Source organism: Eublepharis macularius, chromosome 14 (assembly GCF_028583425.1).
Source record: "Eublepharis macularius isolate TG4126 chromosome 14, MPM_Emac_v1.0, whole genome shotgun sequence".
Lineage (NCBI taxonomy): Eukaryota > Metazoa > Chordata > Lepidosauria > Squamata > Eublepharidae > Eublepharis > Eublepharis macularius.
In genome coordinates, this window is record NC_072803.1 from 36,656,654 (window position 1) to 36,681,989 (window position 25,336).

The 25,336-nt window shown below is 42.1% G+C and overlaps 1 protein-coding gene across 2 annotated transcripts; it reads right to left on the reverse strand.

Moving 5' to 3' along the window:
• Window positions 1-17,597: 17,597 nt before the first annotated feature.
• On the reverse strand, window positions 17,598-23,279 carry GKN2 (gastrokine 2). 2 transcript variants are annotated; one of them, XM_054998559.1, is made up of 6 exons: window positions 23,227-23,279; window positions 21,675-21,731; window positions 20,615-20,746; window positions 19,417-19,527; window positions 18,380-18,533; window positions 17,598-17,826 (listed from the first exon to the last, which is right to left on the reverse strand). In XM_054998559.1, the coding sequence occupies exons 1-6, from the start codon at window positions 23,236-23,238 to the stop codon at window positions 17,744-17,746; spliced, it is 549 nt and encodes a 182-aa protein (XP_054854534.1). In that variant the 5' UTR covers window positions 23,239-23,279; the 3' UTR covers window positions 17,598-17,743. The 2 variants fall into 2 exon arrangements, with proteins under 2 accessions (XP_054854534.1, XP_054854535.1); XM_054998560.1 differs by lacking the exons at window positions 21,675-21,731; window positions 23,227-23,279 and adding an exon at window positions 21,153-21,212.
• Window positions 23,280-25,336: the final 2,057 nt, after the last annotated feature.

The following is a 25,336-nucleotide window of genomic DNA, read 5'->3' on the forward strand; positions in this document are numbered from 1 at the left end:
AAAAGGCTGCATAATTTTCTACAAACGTACAGTTTGATCCTTCACTTCATTAAAAACACTTGAATTTAAACTCATTTTAAGATCTGTGTAAAAGTGTAATACTATGAAAACTTTCCTGGAAGTAAGCCCCATTGAGTAGACCTGAGCAAGATTGTGCAACAATCCACAAGAATGGAAAGGAAGCCATAGAAACAAATATTAGATCCTTGATCACCCAAGTCTCCTTATTAGTTCATGTGCATACCCCTTCTGAATTTCATTATATATAACCCAATCATGAATAAAAGGTATATGAAGCCCATCATCCAGTTTTTAAAGTTTTATTAACCTATAAATCTTTCTTTTTGTATCTGGAGAAGTTGCATAAACTAAGAAACTTCATTTAATTTCTTTCTGGCTTCAAAATGAATTTGTTTTCCTTGCACAGGAAAAGAACACACCTCAAATATTGAGTAAGATTTTCTTCCATGTTCTCTGTTAGTTTTCAAGGCAGTACTATGGAGGTAGCTTAGGCCTGGGAATCCTTACAAAGAGCTTTCATCATAATCTGTTAGAGACAGATTATCAGACAGGTATCATGCTCCAGTTTGGTTTGGCTTGAGACAGACGGAGAAAGTGTTCTTTTACTCAGAATGACAGTTTTTTCCATGTTTCTCAATGTACCCATTGTGGAAGTAGGCTATTTCTTTATCCAGTTGAGATTACCATCTCAATTGCAATTGTAAAAGGCTGCATTCATATTTTGGAGGTGCAAGAATCTCATATGATCTGGTATTTATATAGGCTGTTCCACTATGAGGCAAAATGTGGCATTATCCCCAGGTAACAGATTTGGGGTAATACTAAAAATGCTACAGTTGGAGACCAACGGAATAATTCTAAGTGTGTATACTCATAAGTGAATCTCATTTTATTCAATGGGGCTTACTCCTAGGAAAGTATTTCAGAATTGTGGCCCAACAGGACTAACCTATAGGGTATTCTCCACTAGTACAAGTACTTCTCCTAGGGCCAAACTACACGAGATGACTTACACAAGTATGTCTGAGTGTTTAGAAGTACGTGTGCTTCAACGTGCCCATGTCAACTTTCCCCCAAGCTGAGCACATGTCCTGTAACTTTGTGTAGCTGCATTTGTGAGTGTCCATGGTCATAATCAGTGAGTCGCCAGTGCAGAGCACCGATTTGGGTCAGTGTGGGAAGAAACGAGGGATGGTATCCATGATGCACCTTCTCTTTGCATAAGCTCAACTCTTGCTTTGCAGTACAGAGCAAATTCAGTAAAATTCAGTAATTGTTTCCATTGGGAAATGCAATTCAAAGGCTTTCCGGGGATCTGGGGGAGCTATTTTTGGACCAAATTTTACCAAATTTTCTGGGGACCTACTCCTAACTATCTTCTAACTGTCTTCCCAAGTTTCATGAATATTGGACTTTGGAGGGCATTTTATGTCTCCCCCAAAGAAGGTGCCCCCGGCTACCTCCAGTGTCCATTATTCCCTATGGGGAAAACTAAGGGGGGCTATCCAGGGGGATGGGGGTGGCATTTTGCAAAATAAATCTACAATATTCACAGGGACATACTCCTGACTGTTTTCTAAAGACCCTCCAACTTCCATGAAGACTGGAACCCAGGGGGCCATTATATGGCCCCTCAAAGAAGGTGCCCCCAGTCACCTCCAATCTCTTAGTCAAAGGCCATTGAAGCAAATGGGAGCACAAAACTTTCTGGTGAGTTGTACTTTAACATTATTTAGTAGGAGAGCTGCCTTTTTGATTTCTTCACTTGGCAATTAAAAGGTCTCAGCCTAGAACTGGCTTATCTTGCCAAAGCTCTAAATAGTTATTACTGTTTTTAGTAATCTCCACAATACATAGATCCTATTGAGTCCTGTTGTTAGGTTAAAGGGAAGGGCCAGAGAGATAAAATAAATGTAACAATGAACAACAAAGGTAATGGGATCATAGCCACTTGAGGTGTGACTCATACACTGATTTCAATGAATACAAGTTGATATTATTTGTGCACTCTTAAATAAAACAAACGGAAGTCTTTCTGTTGCCAATTTGATAGGTCCCAAAAGACAACAGCCAATATGCATATTCTATTAAAGTAATGGGGCATCATAGCAGTTAACATTTTATTCCATCCTTTCTCCAAGGAGCTTATGGCAGCATACATCCCTTTCTGCTGATTGATGGTAGGGATTAGTCCAAGGTTATCCAGTCAACTGCAATGCAATGTGGTGATTTGAACTCAGGTCTCTCTAGTCATAGTTCTACTTGAGTCTACATCTACTACGCTACATTGGCTCTCATTAAGGACATTATAGCAAATCCCCTTTTATCCATTGATGTGTTTTACAACTCATGATAGTCTATTGTCCATCACTTTGTTTTGCATCCTGTTTGTGAATAGCAATCATGGAAGTGGAACATTCAACCGAGAGCTTGCATCCAAGAGCTCCAACATGTTCAATTGCAAGAAAAAAGACAACTGTTCATGCATGATTACATGTTGCTTTCTTGAAGCTTCTTCCTCTGCCACTGTATTTATCATGGCTGCTGACTCCAGTTTAAAAGACGTATTATTAAAATTGCAGGAGGAACAACAATATTTTATGTTGAGACTTACTCCTCTGATGTCTCTGTGTGCTTTATTATGACAGCACTTCTAGCTGTCTGTTAATGGTTGCCAACTGTCTTGCATATGCTTACATGGCCTCATGGGACCTGTAGTTCATTTCCCTTCCTCTCATACTGTTTCTATTTTAAAAACTTTTTAAAACTTCAAAAACTACTAAAAGGGTTTGTTGCAACACAGTGTTCCTGCTCAAGCACCTGCCAGTTTAGCTCGCATCCTGTACACCAGTCGCAAACAGGGAGCTGTGTTTTGAATGGAATGTTCATCATCCCATATGTAGCTATTCAAGAGGTTGCTTCAACTATTCCTTCCTAACAGAGCCAGTTTGGTGCAGTGGTTAAGAGTGCGGGACTCTAATCTGGGCCGTTTCCACATGGCATACCTTATTCTGCAAAATAGCGAAATCTCGTGCAAAATCTCGTGAGAAGATGCTGTTATCGCGCGAGAAGACACGATAGCAGTGTCTTCTCGTGAGATTTCGTGTGAGATTTCGCTATTTTGCAGAATAAGGTAAGCCGTGTGGAAACGGCCCTGGAGAACTGGGTTTGATTCCCCACTCCTCCACTTGAAGCCAGCTGGGTGACCTTGGGTCAGTCACAGCTCTTCTAGAGTTCTCTCAGCCCCACCCACCTTACAGGGTGTTTTGTTGTGGGGATAATAATGACATACTTTGTAAACCGCTCTAAGTGAGTATTAAGTCATCCTGAAGGGCGGTATATAAATCGAATGTTATTATTACTGTTATTATTACTACACAATTAACATTTTGTAGATGGCAATCTGATTCAGTCCAGTGGTGTTCGACTTCCCTCCGCCTTGCTGCACCTCTGCTCCACTCAGCATGCAGTTGTTTAAATACGAAGTCATAAATTATATAGATCAGTCATAAATAAGTTTTGTGTGTTTTTAAAAAAATGCTGCTGCTCAATCTTTACCTAAATAGACCTTAGTGAAGTTAATGCTTCTAACCATTTTGGTTTGGTAGCCTTTTTCACACATGTGCGGTTTAGCAAAAACCCAATGCAAACCTGTTCAGCAGGCATTCAAGTTGTTCAGTGCTGAGCCAGATAGATCCAGTGATTGGCTCGTATACAACTGACGCAGCTGAACATGTTCACTGTAAAATTCAATGCATCCCTATTCCTGGCACATGGCACCTGCATCAACAATGACAAGGCAATGCACTGTACTTCCCTGAGCAATGATAAATGGTCCCAAAGGTGACAAACTGTGAGTGCTTGAAAAACAGATCACTTTAGTGATGCAATCATAACCCTGGGGGATACCCGCCTGAGAAAATCCAGGTCACCAATTGTGCAAGCACAAAAGCAGGCACAGGAGCAAATGAAACTTTTATTTATTTGTTAAAACGTTCATAGCCTGCCTTTTTCAAGGCAGCTTACAATAATAGTTTTTAAAATGTTCAGTTAAAACCAAAATAAAATAACAAACCCCAAGTCTCTCCAACTTATTTAGCAAGACACAACCGAGCCATTATCATGTGCCAGAAGCAGCTGCAAAGCTGTTTAGCGTAGTGTTCAAGCTGGCCATCAAACAGCGACGTTGAGGCGATCTGGTGAGGCAGCCTATTTCATGCATAAGGGAAAAGTTTGATCAAGGTATGTTCAGTTGGCCAGCAGATTTACGTTGACATTCTCAACTACTCTACCTACACAACCACAAGTAACCTGTACCCAGACCTGCTGGCATGTTTGGAAAGGGTGTAGCTTTCTCAGACCTTCTGAACCTCGCAGTGGTAACACGATGTCTTTCTTGGGAGGGTGAACTTTCTGCTTGCCAGCTCGTGGTATTCTGACAGTCAATCAATCAATATGACTAAAAGTTCTTTAACTGGCTGGCAGGCTGCTGTCTGATTAATGAACTTTGGAAGGTTGCTCGGAAAATGTCATCAGTGGGCATTCAAGAAGATTGGAAGTGGATATGGGAAGATTTATTCAGTATGGAATTTGTGGAAAAAATTAAATCTCAGTGGTATAAAATGCCCAAGATACATACAAATTCAACTGATGTATGCTACAGAAGATGCAATGCAACAAAGGTTGCCCCTTTCTTATGTTTTTCAACCTCTATTATGGATAAATATAGCAAAAAATTCTGCAAAGCACACAATAGTGATCTCATTATGAAGTTCTACAAGATCTGAAGATCTGGAATGTGTTCATTCTCTATTGTCTAGGGCCAAAAATGTATTGTGCATCACTTGAAAAGGATCTGTACAGAAACTCAAGATTAAATTGAAGAGACTGTGAACAGGGGCACAGTTCTGAACCCCTAAGAGATATTTACTGAATGTTGGGAAAGGGCTGTAGTGACACTTCAGAACTGAAAAATACAAAGTGTGTTCTTAATTCACAGGTCTGTGAATTAAAATTGGCCTTTACTGGTGGACATGGACTTCACTGACTAATCTACAAAAGCTTTCGTTGATGCATCTGCTGGTTTAAAGTTTGCAGCTCTAATTAACATCCCATTTCTTGAAAGGGGAAAAAAGCAATAAATGAAACACATTTGCATTGAAGGAGAAAAGAGATACGGAAGATGCAGAGGATCTGGCGTTTAGCTTTGTGGTTCTGCAAAAACTGGTGATGGTGCCCATTAGTGATTGATTGGCATTCTGTCCTTCCTTCCTTCCTTTTTGCCCCCACCCAAGCTGGGACATGCCAAAGGAAACACTCTTCAGTCGTTCTGTTTCTACCCTGACATTCCCAAATCCACCACTTTGCTCTTGTGGCTGTCAACACCACATACTTCACATAGATGCCTTCTCAGCACTTATGAACTTGCCTGCCTGGTTCTGTGAGAACCAAACACGCCCCTTGTTAGCATTGCTAGTAAAACTAAACTAGTTCTCTCAGTTTGATTTATGTCCCTATCTGGGCTCGAGTCTGAGTCCAATCTGGTGGCTTGCAAGTCCACTTTGAGAGGTTACCATGCTGCCAAAAATGCAACTATTCCTTGGAATATGTCAAGTAGCATCCATTTAATGCATTAGCTGCCCTTCCAGGGGTTTTTTTTCTTTTTCATTTTTTTAAAGAAAAAAAATTGTAACCTTCATAATTTCAGATATTGTTCAGGCATGCTGCCAGTTTCCAGCATGGTAGAAGTTACACACATTGATGTGTTTCATTTGCATAATCAACAAGTTGTTTGCATAATATGCAGTTTGGCTGCCAAGATTTGGGAGACTGAGATATAGCAACACAGCAGCCTTGGACCTGTGCAGAGGCCGTGAAGGTGCTTTTGCTCAAGAAAGAATCCAGGCAAGTTCTTGATATACTGAATACAGCCCTAGTCTCCCACCTCCACCCCAAGTCCTCCCTTATCTCCTAGAAAGCTATCAAAAGAAGAAGCGAAAAGTGGCTCAGAGACTCGGAAGCTCCTGCGTAGCACATGTGTGGGCTGGCATTCCCTGCAAATCCTGTCCTGGAGCTTTGCAGAATCAAACTTTCTTCAGCTATCACTTTACCTGGCTGGGAAAGGGTAGCGACAGGTTGACTCAGTAATAGCCTCTCACCCCCACCCGCGCCAACTGATTTAAGTGCCAAAAGAATGTTTGTTCTTTTTGTTAATGATATACTTGGATAGCATCATTGTTCTAGAACAGACTATCAGTAGTTCAAATTATATTTCAGCAGCAGCTTGGGTTGCCAGCCTCCAGGCCTAGAGTTCTTCCAGAATAATGATTGATCTCCAGAGATTCCAGAGTTCTGTTCCCCTGGAGCAGATGGTAGCTTCATTGGGCCAACTATATAGCATCACATTTCTGCTGAACTCCCACCCACCCCCTCCAACCAGCCCTGCACCACTCTCAACTCTGCAGGAATTTCTCAAGCCACAGCTAGCAATCCTAACAGCTATAGTGACTGTGAAACCACAGGCCAGGGCTGGATTTGGGATGGTAAAATAATCCAGGAGCAATCTGAGATGAATAGGCCCTGTGATAAAGGCATCACTGCCAGTTGCTCAGACCCAGGCCACTGTGTCAATGGGCATAGGCCTGTGTGTTGCGTTGTTCTGTGCCACTTCAGTCAAGTGGTCAAAGCTGAGCTCCATCCTGCACCCCATAGAGCTGGAAGAACCACTGACACTTGGCAAAGTGTTCATTGATGCTCTCCTAGCTGTCAGTAGAAATTGAAGGGCCAATCTGCCCCTGGGGTGGACTGTCCTTTGTATGATGCGCATACACACTGAAAGCAAGATGCATCTAGTCCCCAATCAAAATGTAAACGTCTAGAGATCCTTGAGAGGAAGTTAAATACTGAAGAATCACCATTCTCGCAACTCACACCATTCTTGCAACGCCCTGTAAAGCATCCCTCAAGGGCAAAACAGAGGTTGTGATTTCTGGAGGATAGGTAAACAGGAACAGTTGGAATATATTAATCTTCTCTCTAAATATCAGAGCCCGAAATGGGTACCTGCAATTGAAGTTTGGTCCTGGAACTCTGGTAAAGGACCAGGATTCTGTTCTACAGAAGCACCCTGCTGCTGAGCTACAGGTCCTCTCCACTGATTGCCTGTGAACAGCATACTGTTTCAGAGGTGTTGAAGAAGTTCTGTTTCTAGCTCTTGTTACGTGCATAACAACACATGCTGTAGCAAGAATGTTGGGCTTGCAAGTTGTCCATTCATAAAAGCTTGATAAAGCTACTATGCATACAGCATGTGACTCCTCTCTCTATATATTTTAAAAGAAGCAACTTTGAATAGGTCCCGTGGTACAGGGATCACTACCAGTTGCTCAGAACCAGGCCACTGTGTTAATGAGCATAGGCCTGTGTGTTGATGGGCAGTTTTAGTAACTCTTAGCAAATTTATCGTGGGAAATGTATATGAAAGAACATTATCTTTGTTGTTGTTATTATTTGAACCAGCTCCATCATTCCACTATGAAAAGCTGGTGATGGTATGATTCTGTTGGGTCACATCATGTACAGTGGGAAGTAGCAAGGACACATGAATATGAAGTACAGTTTTCTTCCAGTTCCCTGAAACATGCAAGGGTCGTTCTGACCAGGATGCCCACCATTAAGGATTGGCGGTCTGGGTCTTTTTTAGGGTGGCACCACAAAAATGAAATTGTTTTTTTCAGAGTGGTTCACAACGGGTCATTATAAGTCAGCTATGACTTGAAGGCACCACACACACACACGAGATAATGTTGTTTCTATATCAATAACTTTTTGTTTTCAGTTCTGCCAACTTTTAATTGTATATTTTTAAATATGATGTTCTGATTGGGTGGTTGTGATTTGGATCCATATTTATGAAGTATTTGGAGCCATCATATTGATATGTTTGTGTGTGTGTTAGTGGTCCCACCCCCATTTTGTATTGCCCATTGAGCTTTATATGAAAAAAGCGGTTAATAAAAGTTATACAAAAATAAAACACTTCAACACTGAATGCTGCATGCCAGATTTCAATCCATGCAGCTGTTCAAGAGACAAGGGCTCCATCATCTTTTATTTTCTTTCTTTTTGGAAGTGCCACACTAAATTTCACATCCATCAGTACGCTAAAGCGGCAATCTTCAGCATTCTGTTGAGGAGGTACGTCACCTTACAGTCTCTAAGACTCATTTATGGGTAAATATATGTAGGATTAGGCTACAAATCTGTTTCAAACAAAAGATTAGATTATTCGCCAACAATTTTTCGTTGGGATACATGCCAACCTGGAGCCATTTAAGGGCTCCAAAGCTTTCCTATCTTTGTGCACTTTGGAATTGCTGATATGGACACCATATATATATTTATGCATAAAATCTGAAATGTTTTTACCATGTTGTGAGGAATATCTGGCAGGCAGATAAAATGAAGGCCTTGGTAAGTACATCTTCCTTTATATCGATACATTTCCCCTTATACTGATACAATGTAAAAAATGGATATTTTACCGCACCCCGAAGTTGTTTATAGTCTAAAAGTATAGAAAAAGTGCCACATACTTTTTGGGAGGTGGGGTCAACTTTTGTGCAAAACCAATTCCATGGCTAAGTAGATATTGATACATAGATGTATGACATCATGTATCTGAGCTGTTTAGTATCAAGAAGCAACATTACTGTTGGTCTGTATGTTATACAGTAAGAATGCCCATTAACATGTGAGCTCAAGAATATGTTTCCGTTTCAGTCGTTCTTTTTATATCTCCAAGAGGGCCCCTATGAGATAGGCAATGGTTGCCAGCTCCAGGTTGGGAAATGCCTCGAGATTTGGGGGAGGAGCCTAGGGAAGAGGGGTTGGGGGAGGGGCCTCTGCAGGATATAATGCCATAGAGTCCACCCTCCAAAACAGCCATTTTCTCCAGGGGAACTGTAGTCTGGAAATCAGTTGAAATTGTGGGAGATATCCAGGCCACACTTGGAGGCTGGCAACCCTAGGATGGGCCCCTCTAGCCCAGCATCCTGTTTCCAATGGTAGTCAGCCAGATGCTTCCAGGAAGTTTACTAGAAAAGCAGAATAGCAACTCTCTCCCCTGTTGTCTGAATATCAGTTCCTGAAGGACAAAGGAATATTGCCTCTAAACCTGCATGTTTGATGATTTCATTATCAAGCCTACTAGTTCTTGATTGACCATGAATTGATCTCAAACCCTCCCCCCCCTTAAGAAATTATAAGGAAATGAAGGATTTTGAGCAACTATTTCTCTGAAAGGATTCTAGCCATAAGAAGGACATGGTTTCTTTGTGGCTATAATAGGTTTTGTGAATGCTCCAACCTCTGATTGGATTATGATTCTATTTTTCCTGGCTCCATGTCCTTTTTGAGTTGTTTTAGAAAGGAGAACATGAAGCTGACTTATGATTCAGACCATTGGTCTATCAAGGTCTTACTGGCAGCAGCTATCCAGAGTCTCAAGAAGAGGCCCCGTTACCTGGGTCTAGAGGTGGTCATGAACCAAAATATGAACCAAAATTTGTCATGAACCAGGCCGGTTCGTGGTTCGTGAACTGGCGGTTCGTCAGAGCCCATTTCTGACAAACCGCCACGAACTTTAGGCCGGTTCGTTTATTTTGTTTTTTGGTTCATCACTGCCGACAGCCAGGCGCCAATCAATCAGCTTCCTTGGCAACAGGGTGGATGGGCTTTCTGCAGCTCCAGAAGTGACCTTCTGCTGCACTGGAAGTGACATTTTCATGAACCAAATAAACCAGTTCATGAACTGGGGAAAATTTGTGAAAGTTTGTGGTTTGTGGTTCGTGAAATGTGACGAACCACGCGGTTCGGTATTTTTCCAGTTCGTGCCCACCTCTGCCTGGGACTGAAGCTGAAACCTTTTGCATGCAAAGCAGATGTTCTACCAACGAGCTGGACAAGGGCATAGACTTTCCAGTTTCCGGGGGGGGGGGGGGCTGGGGCTGGGCCAGAGGTATTGCTATGCCAATGACATTACAGGGAGGGGCTTCCTTTGCCACCATCTATGGATGCGGGGCCATGGAAGATTTAGGGAGGGGCTCCGCACAAATTTAGGGGGACCCAAGCACCCATGGGGACCCCCTTAACAATGCCCCTGAGCTGGGCCAAACCTAGGAAAATGTGGGAGTTGGTCAGTGGTTATAGTGCTATTTCAGCAATCTCTTGCTGTGTCCTGTTTTTGAAATTCACTTTTAGGATAGTCACTTTATGATCTATAATTATACATACCATGTGTATAGGACAAACTAATGGTCACAAATTTGACACTAAGAAAGGCAACAGAGAAAAGCCTGTAAGGGAACATTTTTAAAGTTTTCCTGGACGTTCATTTACTGGAGTCTTGATTCTGCCTTATTCCTAAGGGTGACTTAGTACTGAAATTTACTAAATTATAGCATTGCAGATGCCTTCGTTTGGTAAATGCATGGTTGAAGTCTGAACTAGGGCAGAATACAAAACAGTTGCCGTGCACTTGATTTCTGAGCAGTGTACAGAGTGCAAAGTAGTAGCAAAATCCCATCTTCTCACTTCAAACTCATATCCTATAAGCGAGTACAAGCACATTTTGAGGCAATTCAGAACAGTGCTAGTCATGACCCCAAGAAAACTTGCAGTTATACTACCTAGGATTTTATATACCTTGCGTTCTTAGCACACTGCTTAAACTCCACCTTAAAAAACATTATTAACCAAATCACAGCCTGGACACAGGGCAAAAGGAAATTTTTAAAAGGCCTCTGATCTGCATACACACCCTTCCAATCTTGTTCATGCAGATAGGGCTGGCTTCTCATTGCTTCAGAGAGACAGCACTCATTTTTAGGAATTGTCCTTTTCTGCAATAGATACCACCTCTCCATTTAAACATGGAATGGAAATTGAAAGAGGAGTTTAGGAGTGGCTGAAGCAGCCCCCTCCATACAAAAAAAAACCCACAAACAAACAAAAAGCTATTTCAACAAGGAAACATAAGGCCTACCCTTTCCCAGTGTTCCATTTCCAAAATACAATGTAATGATAAGGTTATTGGAAAGTAAAATAGATACTCACTTTTTTCCCTGTTAAAAGGAATAGAAACTGGTCCTTAACCGTTGGATGTAGTGGACTGCAATTTGCACATCTCCCAGAATTTTCAGACTAATTCACCAGTTCCTTTATGGTGACCACTGTGTAAAAAAATGGCAATCTGAATTGTTATTTCTTATGAATGTCATATCAATATACATTACAAGTAAACAAAAGAAAGAGAGACATTCTCAGAAGATGGGCCTGTCAATGGATATCGTGCACAACCAGTGAAATGAAAGGTCCATGGACCTTTGACTTGTTGTGCGTGGTTTCCATTTTCTGCTTCTGGTTGCTAGGTGGTTACTGTTGGAGACAAAATACTGGACTAGGTGGAGTCTTGGTTTGATACAATAATGTACTTCTAATTCTTGTCTTCCCTAATTTTGTAAGCCCAGGAAGCAGGTATGATGAATATTCTGTGTTCTGCTTGCATAGCTGAGAGGCCATTTTAACATGCCATTCTCTCTGATTTCTCTTTCAGAGAGCCCTTGCTGTATTTTGTGGAATTCTCCTAACTCAGACTTTGGCCAGTGAAGTAAGTCACCATTCCATTGGTAAAAGTGGGAGGAGAGAGTGAGAATAACCCCATACGTAAATTTGGCAGTGTTTTTACAAGCCGCACTGCTGCCGAACCTTCATAATGCCAAAAAATAGGAAGGCACCTTCACAAGGAAAGACATGCACGGTTAGTACAAAGGTACATGTGAAAGAAAAAACAAGAAATCAACATAAATACACTGACACAGTGAAATAGCACAGTGGCACTATTGTTAAAGAAGTCAAAGCTAATCAAAAGGGTTAACCAGGAAGTCCTTTTCCTTAACCCAGTTAGTCCCACTGGATGATAAGAAATTTTCAAGACGCCAGCCAGGCGTTCCAGGCTCCGCCCGACAAACAGGGCCGGCAGTGCTACCTGTTGTTTCGTCAGCAGGACCTCCTCCGGGTCGGTTGTAATCACTGTTAACAAGCATAAAAATGAATACTCTAATGCATGTTATAAAACATACAAAATAACACATTTTGCCCACATGCTCATAAGTAACAGAGCCGATGTCTCCCAAGTAGTTAACACAGTCAAGTAGTCAAAAGCAGAGCGGCTGAGACATCCTCAGCACCACCCTTAAGCATAATTTAAAGACGTATCCATCAAATCACAGATGATCATTTAAAGGTACAGTAGTACGCAAATATATTATATAAAACAAGATAAATTTATTTCATGATTCAAACCGTTGGGCTCCAAAGACTGTAATTTATGAATCCACATGGATTCCTTTGGCAGCAAAATTCTCCTGTAGTTGCGTTCTGGTAAGTCCCTGGCTGAAAACAAGACAGTGAGGCAAAAATCATCCTCCCTATGATTTTGCAATGCATAGTGGTCCACTAAAGGAGCATCCGCCACTTGATTCCTGATATGCGAGATATGTTCCATCACACGTGTTTTGAGGGCCCGTGTCGTGCTACCTACGTATAGTAGGTTGCATGGACAGACTATTAAGTAAACAACCCCTGCAGTTTGACAGGTTGTGTATTGTTTTAACTGCACAATCACCTCTGTCCCTGGGATCATGATGTTATTACCCATTATAGTATTAGGGCATATATGGCAACGCCCACATTTAAAGTGCTCAGTGGGTAAAAGTGAACCTCTAGTGAGTGGCTTGTACTAACAAATCCTTCAACCTTCATAATGGCCTGACAATCAGAAATGTAACCTATGAAGCTCTTCCCAGCATGAATGTGAACTAGCTAAATTTCTGCATGTCAGGAATCTGTTAAAGATTCAGAAGCGTGCCAGAATAACATCATTTTTTTAATTATCCTTTATTTATACCCTGCCTTTCTCTCCAATGGGGACCCAAAGCAGCTTACCTCATTCTTCTCTCCATTTTTCCCTCACAAGAAACTCTGTGAGGTAGGCTGCGGGCGTGTGATGGCCCCAGTTCACCCAGTGAGCATCCATTATGAAACTTGCAGCCTCAACCCGTCATGAGCAGACAGCAGATTCTACTGCCATTTTTCAAGCAGAATTCAGGTTGTCCAGCAGAGACAGCGGAGGCTAGGCAAAATGGCAGCCTCTTCAGGCAGTGAGTTTGGGGGCACCATTAAAGATACCCCTGTGAGATGAAAACTGATCTGACTTGCCTGTGCTTTTCTTGTTAATTTCTTGCACCCCCATTGGTTCCCAATGGTGAGAAAGGCAGGGTATAAATAAAATAAAATAAAAACGAATAGGTTCTGTATGTCCAAACCTTCATAGGGCTGCTAATTGGCCAGGAGGAGGGAAGTCCTGTAACCTTAACAAAGGCTTAATGTATAGAAGGTGGAAGGCTTTTTGTGGCTCAGAGGTAAATAATATTACTTGGTATTTACAGCAGCTCAGTCTGATAGGAGAGGGACCACTCTTTCAGATCTAGGGGTTTAGACATTCCTAATCTCCTCACTTTTAGTACATATTTGTGTACAGTGTATCTGCCTCCCATTACTACAAAAATATTTAGGGAGGGGGGAGATCTGAAGAAGACAAGGTGATTTCTCTCTGAAACGCCTCTGAATGTAATGGATGTGGTGCTTCTTCCTACAAAAGCTGATCTGCTGCGGTACAACCCACTCAAGGAATTGCTGGACAGGTCCACCCTCAGCCATGGCAGAATTTCATAGCCTCTCTCCCCCACCACCACCCAGTCTCAGGCCTTCCCATCAATCCATTCTCACTATTCTGTTTGGTTTTTAATTTCAGGTTAACGATGAGAGTAACCAAAAGAATGCTGATAGCAATACTTACCAGGCTGTGAACATCAACAAGCAAGATCAGATTGCCAATATCCACAACTACAATGTGTGGAATGGATGGGATGCCATCTGGGACTACAGGAAGGCAAGACACTAATCTTCTGTACCCAGCAATTATGTTTAGGGCTGTCTGCTAGGGTGGGGCCTAGAGGTGTCCTGGGATTGCAACTCACCTTTTGACCTCAGAGATCAGTTCTCCTAGAGAAAATGGCAGCTTTGGATGGTGGACCCTATGGTATTACACCCTGCTGAGTTCCCCTCCTCAAATCCTACCCTTGCCAGCCTCCACCCCCCAAATCACCAGAAATTTGCCATCCTGGAGTTGGCAACCCTAACGGTATCAATCTTTGTCTCTAGAGTTAAAGCCTGGGATTGACAGAGGCTTTGTTGTGTTGTAAAGGGTCTTTTTGCTACCAGGCTGTTTCGTAAGAGGGCTTGTGTTGTGGCGACGATGGATTTGAAGACATTCCCAAGGCTGGAAGCACTCAGCAGTTTCAAAGGACACCAGGTAAGATGCCAGGTTGCGTGTCCAAAGCAACGGAATCAGGAAATTCAGCAGCTGGGTAGTCTCCTCCTTCTCCACCCCCAGGCCTGGGCATCTGCTCCTGTCCTCATCTGTAGCAATGACCAGTCTGAGTGTCCCAAACAACTGGATGCTAGACAGGCAGGAAAAATCTGTGCATCCCAGAGGATGGGCAGGAAAGTATAGCACTTCCAAGCAAGTCCTTCACTGAACAGGTACTAATCATCATGACTTCCTGTTATGGCTTTTCCCTTTCCACACCCTGTTCCAGCATGAAAAAAGCCTCCCTTTGGCCCATGACTCAAGATTCTCAGTTGGCAAGACGCATGTGAAAAACCCTGCCCAGTTTGGATATGCAATTGAGCAGCTGTGCAGAGGGATCCCCACATACTATGCATACCGAGAGCAAGGTAGGAAGCATTTTGCTTTTCCTAAAGAGTCAGCAACAAAGGTGTGGGAAGAAGTCAAGGTGGCTAATCCATGGATGATAATCACATGGGGTTTGAAAGGGGTAAGGGAGGGAGAAGGGAGTGCTCTCCTGGCTTCTCTAAATAGTATCCTTGCTTGGAAACATCAGCACATCATGCAGCATGTGTCTATGCATCTGGAGCTGGTGGCTCTTTGAAGGAGAAGGGCCTCACAATGGCTGAGCAAACAGCTTGGATTGAAATTTCTTTAACCAGTTATATGTTGTTAATTATACTTGTATGCCTGTGTTGCAAAAGGAGTCTACGTCATAAGAAACCCTCTGACATCCTTTCCCCCTGCACATTACAAGGCATGCCTGACTCTTCAGGGCTGAACCAATGTCAAACTTCTTGAACTGCCAATAGCCCCTTTCAGATGTTACATCCACAGGTATCAAGATCTCTGCAACTGCACGTATCAGGAGTGCACACAACTGCAGTTGCTCCTGACATGCTCAGTCACCATGTTTTCTGAATACGGCAATACATGTATTTTGCCAGCATGCAGTGATAGTACATGCAAACTGACCACTGGATTTTTCAGGGTTCTGGTTTGTGTGTACCCAAGTTGCACATACATGCGATGCATTACCCCAGTTCAGAGATCATGGCAACAGCATATGTTAGGAGCATTATGGGCAGTGTCAATATACACAATTGCTCAGCTGCCAGTAAGTGTTAGAAGTAACATTTGAAAAGGGTTCTTGTTTCCATCCAAAAGAGATTTGGACATTGTAGTCCTGTGGAGGAGCAAAGTATTGCTTGCTAGTAAAGAAATCTCAATACTATAAAAATACAATTCTCAGGATTCTTTCGGGGAAAGTTGAGGCAGTTCCAAACCAATTTCAGCATGTAGTGCGGATGTAGTCCAACTTGGCCCTGTTTGCTTTGCAGAATATCGCCTAGTATGTGTGTGACTTGCCAAGTTCCCCAGGTTTGGCAATCAACTGTGTGCATTTGCTTTTTTCTTTTGGAATCTTGATTTTTTTGTTTGTTTACAGGAGTGAGCCTACCTACATTGAGTTCAGGCTGTGCAAATGTTGGAGTACTAAACTTTTTTAGTATCTACCTATGTGGTAACATTTCCAACTGCTAAGACTACAGCAATTTCTCCAGAATTCTCCTCACAAGAGTTCTGCTATTTCCTGTATTGTATTTCTCATTCATCATTTGATTTTCTACTTAAAAGCCCAGCCTGGATTCCAGCAGCTTAATAATAATAATAAAAAACCTTTCATGAGTTAATGGTTCTTGACTTTTACGTTCTTTAAATTTGAGGTAAGGTTCAATAATGGACTAAACCACACAGTTTGTGTGATATGACTGGAGGCAGGGATATTCCACTAAATTCTAGCAGGTATTCCACTAAAATGGGCATATGTACATGTGTAGCTGATAAGAGACAGCATATTGTAGTGGTTAGAGCAGAAAACTGGTATCTGAAAGATTCAGGTTCAAATCTCTCCTCTGCCAAGAAAACTTGCTGGATGACTTTGAGACAGTCACTCTCTCAACCTAACCTATTTCACAAGGTGGTTGTTGTGAAGATGTTGTGATGAGGAAGGGAGAATAATTTTGTAAGCCACTTTGAGCCCCATTGGGGTGAAAAGTAGCGTATAAATATTTAAGAGAAAAGATTAAGCAATGCTGCATAAGCCATTGCTGAATAGGGACTGCCCCTAAAGTATGCATCCTGTTTAATGTCGGTCTTCACTGCCACCTCTTCCTCTTATCATAATTTGATTCATACAAACATACTTTCCCATGTCTGAACATTACTAATTCAAGATCCCACAGGTACCACAGCTCAGGCACACACTGAAAATGTTTAGGCTCAAATATGGGACTGTTGGTAGCAACACACACAATAATATAATTCTATTGTGCGGTATTAAGGGTAGAGGAAACTGTTTCTGAGCTAGAGGCTTCCTCCATGGGCACAGATGGTTTGCAGATATCTTTTCAGATCAGCAGTGATGGCTTTTCATGGCTGGAGACTACTGGCAACTGCCGATGCCTCTTTTGAGTGAAACAATTTATGATCTGGAATGTAACCAGCAAAGGGACAACAGACTTTTTATTTTATTTTGGCCATTGGTAAGGGGCTTCACAGGCATTCTGTTTGCATATGAAGACACTGATGCTGCTCTAAAGAGTAGCCTCAGTGCAACTGGATGCCTGCCCTACACACCCCTTCCCCATGTTCAGCTTGTATATCTGAAAATAAACAGATCCTCCCAAAATGCCATGAGTCCACTGCACACTCGTCACACAGAAACTGGTACTGTTTAAAGGGTGCTGCCTCTGGAACTTGCAACCACTCAAGAAAGTCAGGTGCTGTGAAATATGTAGGTATGTATACCCTACCTTTCCTCTCCAAAGCAGCTTACATTATTCTCTTCTCCTCTATTTAATCCTCACAACAGCCCTGTGAGGTAGGTTAGGCTGAGAGGGTGTGACTGGTCAAAGGTGAGCTTCCACGGCAGAGGGGGATGTAAACCTGGGGCTCCCAGACCCTAGTCTGACACTCTAATCCCTGCACTGCAGTGGGTCTCTCATAAGCCCCCACTTTGGTACAGAATGAAAAGCTCTTTCAAAAAGGTCCACTTGTCTTGCAAAATTATAAAACAAAACAAGATACTTGGAAAGCTGATCTTTATTAGTAGCTAGTGAGTTTTCAGCATCAAAGTGAAATACAAGAGAGCTTGAGAAGCTTGAAAACTGAGATTGTCCCCAAATTCACAATGAAGTGGGAAGTTTATTGGTTGGGAAGGAACCCAGCAAAAGATATCCTGATGAGCTCATGTTACAGGCTGATACCTCCACAGATTGAAATGCCCAAAATGCCAAGGATACCTGCTTTGGCGCATACTCCAGCACCTGGTGCATCTAGATACAAAACAGGAAACACAAAGCGGTTATTCATGCACAAACACACAAACTCCACACTTAAATAGTTGAAGCTATTGTTGCAACACACTGCAACACATTCCATCTTGGACAGAACCTCTCAGCTGTTTTGAAAGATCTTGGAGCCATTTTGTTTTGGTTCACCCCCCTCCCCAAATCTAAGCTGGATCAGGGATCTGAATCAATCCTAGTGCTTTTTTGGAAATGAAAGCGGAGAGGGATTGCCATGGATCTTAGAATGCATTCTGCAAGACATCTCAGTTCCCCAAGCTTGTTTTTGATGTGACAACAAAGCAGACCATGAATTGATGTGGTTTTAACCCTCACAGATGGCATGGACATGAATTGGTGTCTCACTTTCTTCTTGGAGGGCTGTCTCTATGGAATACTTTCCTCCCGTTATTCCACCAAGTTTCTGTGGCCATTGGCTGACTGCATGCACAAAGTGAACCTAACTTCAGCAATAGAGTACCTGGCAATTCTGGAAGGGCTCCATTTTAAACAGAACAGCATTTGTATCCTTCATACTCACTCTCAACTCTTGAAACTTCGTAAACAGGGACACCCTTGCAGAGCTTCTCGATAGAGCTGCCAAAGCGAAGCCACTCCTTGATATCTCCAAAGAAAGAATCGCTGGGTTCATATTTCACCCATATATTTTTGGGGGACAACATTTTCTTCATCATCTGAAAGAAGAACACGTTAAAAAGGAAGTTTATGACGGATTTTGCTGGTTGCTCCAGACCAGACCCATTCGAACTTCTCCCTAAATGGGGTGGTGGTATGGTGGTGGTGTTATCATCTTGAATAGTTTTTCTTGCATGTAATCATTTCCCACTTTTATACTCCCAGTAATCCAGGCTACTGTTGAGCTCCTGCCAGATAAACTAGGAATTCTGGTTCCTGATGATTCCTCCTGTCACCTCCCCCAAGACAGTGGTTGTATTTCATGCAACATGTTGTCTGAGTCTACTTTTAATATTCTCAAAGTGGGTGGAGGAGGTGGGAGTTGGATTTGGGTTCCTCAGATAAGATTCAAAGACTTGGGGACATACTACTCCCTGGCCATTGCCCACAATCGGCCCCTCTGGGCAGCTTAGTGAATCTTCAGCCCCTTCTTGGTGATCCAAGGCCCTTACATCAGTGCCGCCTACTGATGCTGCATCTGTGTGCATGGTATATTTTAAAGTTCTGTTGTGTGGCAGCAAATTAGGATCTGAGATCCAGTCCTGACTTCTGAAGTGCAGTTAAAGTCCAAGTAACTGTCACTAGCTTTTACTGGTTATGACTAAATTGCTAACAATCCATCTGTATCTATCTAGTATGCAGAACTGGTTTGTCTGGAACCATCATAGGACACATCTACATCACAGATATCAACAGGGAAGGTGGGAACTGTAGTACTGTGATGGAAGACTATAGAAATCCAGCAGAATTCACAGCATCCTTGAAAACTACATGTCCCAGATTTTTTGGGTGAAGTAATGAATTAATTGTATAAAACCAGTGTTTATGTAGTAGCATGGATATGCCCATATCGACTTCTCTATCCCCCTCCCCCATTGTTACCTGTTGCTCATAAGCAAGCCGTCCAATTTCTTCCAGCTCTGGAATGTAGCCTTTTTCCATCTTGTAAACGAAGCAGGCTCGTCGAGAAAACAGTCTTGATGCAATGTATCCCTGTCATTTACAAAAGCAGGGTAAGTGATCAGGGATGGGCTACAGCGCAATCTGGAAATCTGTCCATGGTAAGGATCTTTACCCTGGGCCGAGGCAGGAGTCATTATGCATTTTATTGACATTAAGGCTCAACTAAAGGAGCACGGGAAGAGAACACTGGGGGGCAAAGAACGTTCAAAGCCAAGGCCACTTTTGTAAGAAAAGTTGATGACTTTCTAAATTTCGTGTAACTAATTGTTCCTAGTCAAACAGTCACTTAAAAACCATTTTAAGTGCAAAGAAAACCCCCATCTCCTACCCACATAGGGGCCCAAAGATTCTCATGTTAGAAGCCAAATCTCTAGTGAACATCGAGCAAATGAAAAGAGCATCAGGTATGATACAGATCATATATTTCTTTTTCCTTTTAAAATATAATTTCATACAAAGAGAAAACATACATTCACTAGTTCAAAAGTAGTGCTGTTCCCACTCCAGGTGTGACTGTGGTGCACACGAAGAAACAACATTACCTCTGCCTCACCCCATGCTGTTACCCTGAGCAGAAACAGTCCTACCCCGTGGGTGGGGTGGATATCGGTCCATGTTGCTTTTCTGTAACAAGTCAGATACTTCCTCTCCTAGACCATTTTTGTTTGGGGTTAAAGTGTAAGGGGAATGCTGGAGCCCCACATGCATGCCTGCCACAGTCAAATCTGGAGTGAGAACTGCGTGCACAGGAACAGAGAAGAACATACAAATCACATATCGCTGTAACAATGAGTTTATAGGGAGTGTCCCTGTGAACTCCATTTTGTGGAAATTCAGTCTCTGGTTTTTGCCACTGTGCCCTGAAACAACTTATTTTCTTGTCCCTATCTGTTGTTTTATTTTGTACTAAACATGTACCCTCATGAAGAGCCTCAGAATACTCAAAAACGCCTGTTCTGTTTTGCAATATTTTGATTGGCCATAATAAAAGGTATCACAGCTTGGCCGCGCTTTCCACCCACCACCACCATAATATGCATTTAGCAAGTAAATGGTTCCATAGGTATGATTCACAATGTCTGTACAAGTGGAAATGGCAGACCCTTAGTTAACTTACATGTTTGTAGTCAAAAATTGTATCAGAAGAGCATGCACCACCATATACGTGGATGTTGGCTATTTGATTCTCATTATCAATGGTCACAGTTTGCTGCGTATATTCACCGGTGATGCTGGGGATTCTGAAGACCTGAAAATAAAAGAAGTGTAAAATGTTTTATTTTCATTACGTCTTTCCATAAACTGAAAACAAAGGAAATATGTTGCCTGTTACAATTGCACAGCCTGGTTAAGCCACAACTGACAGTGCCATGAGTTAGTCTTAGTACTAAGGCTATGTGCAGACTTTGAAAGAAGATCAAGGGATACAGCGGATGTAACCAATCCTAAAACTAAAAATTTATCTTAGTAGTGCCAGGCACTACTAAGGAATATCTTTTGAGTCCAAGAAGGCTGGGGCATAAAAAGAAGCAACGCAGATTTGGAGAACTATGGGAAACTGTAACACATAAAAATCATAACTCAGAGTTTCTAATAACAGAGATGTTTTGCCTTTGTAAATTTAAAAAAAGTAGAGGCACGTTTCATTCTTATACCTGAAAACAGCATGCAGCCATCCTCACAGGTATCAGCCTGCTGTATGCCGTATATCTGGAAGTTCCCCTTCACAAGCCCAGAAGAGTGACTCATGTAGTAATACACCAGGAGACATAATTTAAGGCTGGCCCTTCTGGTGAGTCTTTGCATGGAAACAACTGAATGATCCAAAGTACCCACCCCAAGCAGAGATGCAGCACAATTATCCACACACACTCAGTAGCAATTACACAGAAAGGGAACAGCAAGAGTATTACATCATACAAAGACCTAGCAGGCAGTTTCTATAGGATTTGGTCCTTTGGGCTGATAAGAGCTTCATAAGCCTGCCCTGACATAGAGTCTGGGAATTTCTGTTTTAACCAAATATGGAAGTGTGCTCTTGTTCTTTCGTTGGTGTGGCGCAGTAGAGGCAACTTCTTGGTGCTTTTGCCCTCCTTTCTGTTTGTCTACTCATTGCCCATTTTTTTGCCTGGGCTATGCAAAACAAAAGGGAACACATAACTTTGTAATTTGCTTACTTGGAAAGTTGCAAAAGCTTGACTCCAGAGGACTCCTAGAGTAGCGATTAGTATTAGCTGGAAAAGAAAAAAAATACCCCACAGCATTGTTATTCAATAAAAATTCAGGCCACAGTCGTTTTTTTTTTTTTAAAAAAAAATGGGGACCCCTTCTAAACTTATGCTACACACTGGTTCCACCAGTCCTAGGTTGCCAAACTCCAGGTGGAGCCTGGAGTTCTCCTGGAATTACAACTGATCTCCAGACTAGAGAAGTCAGTTCTCGTAGATGAAATGTCAGTTTCAGGGAATCACATCTCCTCTATGGCATCACATCCCTGCTGAGCTCCCTCACCTCCCCAAACTCCACCCTCCCAGGTGCTACCCCCAAATCACCAGGAATTTCCCAGCCCAGTGATGGAAACCATAACTTAACCAGTCCCAGTCTCCTGTTTGTCTGGTGAACGTGCAGCGATCCTTGCATACGATTGTGTGCATATAGTATGTTGCTCTCTGCACAGATCCATGGCACAAAATAGTAATCTCATGCCAGCAGAGGCAAATTTGCCCTTTAATTTACCGTGCAAGTTTGCAGTGAGCAGCTGCTCTGGAGAACTGGAAGCTGCTAGAAGCAAGTCAACAGCTAGTGGCACTTTCAGAACCACGTGGGCCCCTCAGCTCTGACTTAGCCAACAGCAATAGCAACTAGGTTAGGTGACCTAGAAGGGCATCGAAGATGTGCATTGCGTGCATTTATGGAGGCCATGGATGTTATGGAGTCCCAATATTTCTCTGGTTTTAAGTTGGGAAGGTACTCAAGAATTCGGAGCAAGGTTAGAATTGCTGGTGTTTTTAAGCTGCATGCTTAATATTTATGCCTTTTCCCTCTTGTCTTTCTACCTGCTGCAGACTTTATGATGTGAATGATTAAATTAACTTAACTTAATGGAAATGATTATGTATGCTGTATATTATGTATGCTGTACTTCAAACAAGTGGGTCCTACCATAAAGTGACAAAGCCAAGCAGTCAATTTGGGGTGCTTGCAATAGTAGAGAAGTGGGAGGCAAGCAAATTCTGGCCCACTGGCTATAATCCATCACCCTTTTCTTTGGTGCATGCCTCATTGAAATGAACAGGAGATGCTCCAGAATATTTCTGTGGCACTGTTGAATTCAATGAGGCTTCTGCAGGAGAACTTACTGTTGGATTGTGCTTTATGTCAACAAGAGGGATTTTATGGCTCAGGAACCCAAATGTCTGGGGATGATCTAGTATCAAGGTCATTACCTTGATTACTTAACTGTCCTCAAAAATGCATGCTGCAGTTATGGAAATAAGTTCAGGCAAAAACTAGCCCAATACTCCCCCGGTGAGGAGATCCCCCACTGACTCTCATGGGATGTATGTTTTGGCAAGGAAAACTGGCTTCTGTCCTCTTACTATACCATCTAATGAATGATGGCACATTATTTATCTTGAAAATTCTCCCTCTTACAGACACAATGCACAACTATATCTAAATACAATTAATTTTTTTGTTAAAAGAAAAGAATGTGTCAAATATACTTACGAGTCTGGTCATTTTCCCCTCAGATAAGAGCAAGAGGCTAAGGAGCAAATGGAATAAAATGACAGGGCCTTCGAATTTTTATATCTTGCCTGTAGGTGTGGGAAACACTTCCCAGAAATATGCCTCATGAACTTGGTGATTCCATATCTGTGGGACACACCACAGTAAACGGCTTTATCTGAATTTTAGGCTGTGCAGATAACCAGGTCCTGATACCTCCGGAGCTCATTAGCAAGCCATGAAAAATTCCATATTGGTCATTTTGCAAATATTACTTAACCCTTTCAAGTTGCTTGCATGTTCTTTGTGATATCAGGAGCACCAGCATCTTTCTTTTTAAAGCTTTATTTGCTTGCAGCAGCAGGGATAACAGGTGGATTTAGGGGAAAGGAATATGGAATGTGGAATCACTGAGTTAATGGGGTTTGATCCTGAACAACTGTTAACCAGCTCAGGACAGGAGCCATGTGGAGAGCACAAGAGAGGACAAGAGAGCCGTATTTGGGTCTCTGGCCATTTGTGACGTCTCCAAATTGGACGCTGGTTCTTTTTTGTTTGCAGTGTCAGTCAGTGCTGGAAGAATAGGGATCCAACTTAAACCCCTCAAAAGTAGACCCTCAAGCAGCCCCGAAACCTTTGGTGCTGGGGTACAAAAGAACACTAGTCCCTAAAAGCCAGACTCCGCAAGGGAGCTTTTTAAAAATTAGTTGTAGTTAGTTTTAATTGGTTAAAAGTTAGATTCAAACCTAATGTGTAGCTCAACACTGTATGCTAAACCATTTACGTAATAAATGGAGGATGAGGAAAGTGTTGGAGCCAATTTTGCTTACCTCTGGGGTCAATAGTACTAAACTGCATAATAACCTGTTTGGGATTTTAATGTTTCAAGGTCTTCCCCACTCCTTCATACAGCATAGAGGTGAGTCAAAGTCCACCAGCTCTGAATTTTTTAATGTTTGTTTATTGTTACTATCCAAGATCTGGTCATCAACATACATGTCATAAATATATAAAGATATTTTTGTAAGTTGCCAGCGTGCTTCATTTACAAGTTTTAAAAAGTTCTTCCTGCAAGATTGGAGGCCAATGCAGAATTCTTACAATGATTGGTTTTGGTTGACAGATTTTTAAATTGGATGTCTGGTTTGTTTTTCAGAAGGCAAAATTTTCTTTTATTGTTTTTCCTCAGTGGTCCTGGGGTTTGATTTCCAGCTATTGCAAAAGTTGTATTTACTTCCCCCTCCCTATGTTTTCATAGTTATTTTATATGGGTCATATATGCATGGTATTCATGTCCTATCCTTCTTCGTGATGCAAGTGTAGATTTCCTGAGGCTTTGATGATGAACGGATTGATTGATGGTTTATGGATGAAGGAAGGACGTTGTATTGTTCTGTAATTTGCTTTGAAAAGCATGAGTCAGTTTCTGCAATTCGAACAGTTTAACCAAGTAGAGTGCAATCCTAAACACAGTTAGATTCTTCAAAGTCAATGGGCTTAGTATCCTGTAGCTCTTCTTCAGATTGCACTGTAAAGTTCCTCAGCTTCTGAGCAGCATCCATCAGCTTGCTCAGTCTATCCCACAGTGACACATGAGTTTGAAATACTTCTGTCTTAGTTGCAATTAGTAATAATATTAAAAATGAGCACTATATGGAGAGAATGATTTAATATGAGCTTTGCAGCATCCCCACTACTCGTGATATAGAAAGTGTTCCCTATCCCCAAAATGAGGTTCACAACAGCGGGCTTGAAACTGCATAACCTTTCATAATAGCATGCCATAAATTTGTCCTCATTCTGAGGGTACTGGAGTCAGATAGGATAGGACAATATGGCCACTTCCATATGTTCCAATTTTTTCGAGTTTTCCCTGTCTCAAAGCCGTGTCTTCCCAATCCGCTTCAAGAACTCATCTTTCACATGCATCCCATGCATGTTTTGTGGGTGCTTGTCACACAAAAAAGGTCCCAAAACAGAAAATGCATTCTTTATCTGCACCTCGGCACAAATGATGTTGGCATATTCCCACCCAATTTTCCTTCCCCCCCCCTTTTTTTGGAGCACATGCGGGATTGCGCTATACCATTGTCCTGTCTTTCAGCTTCTG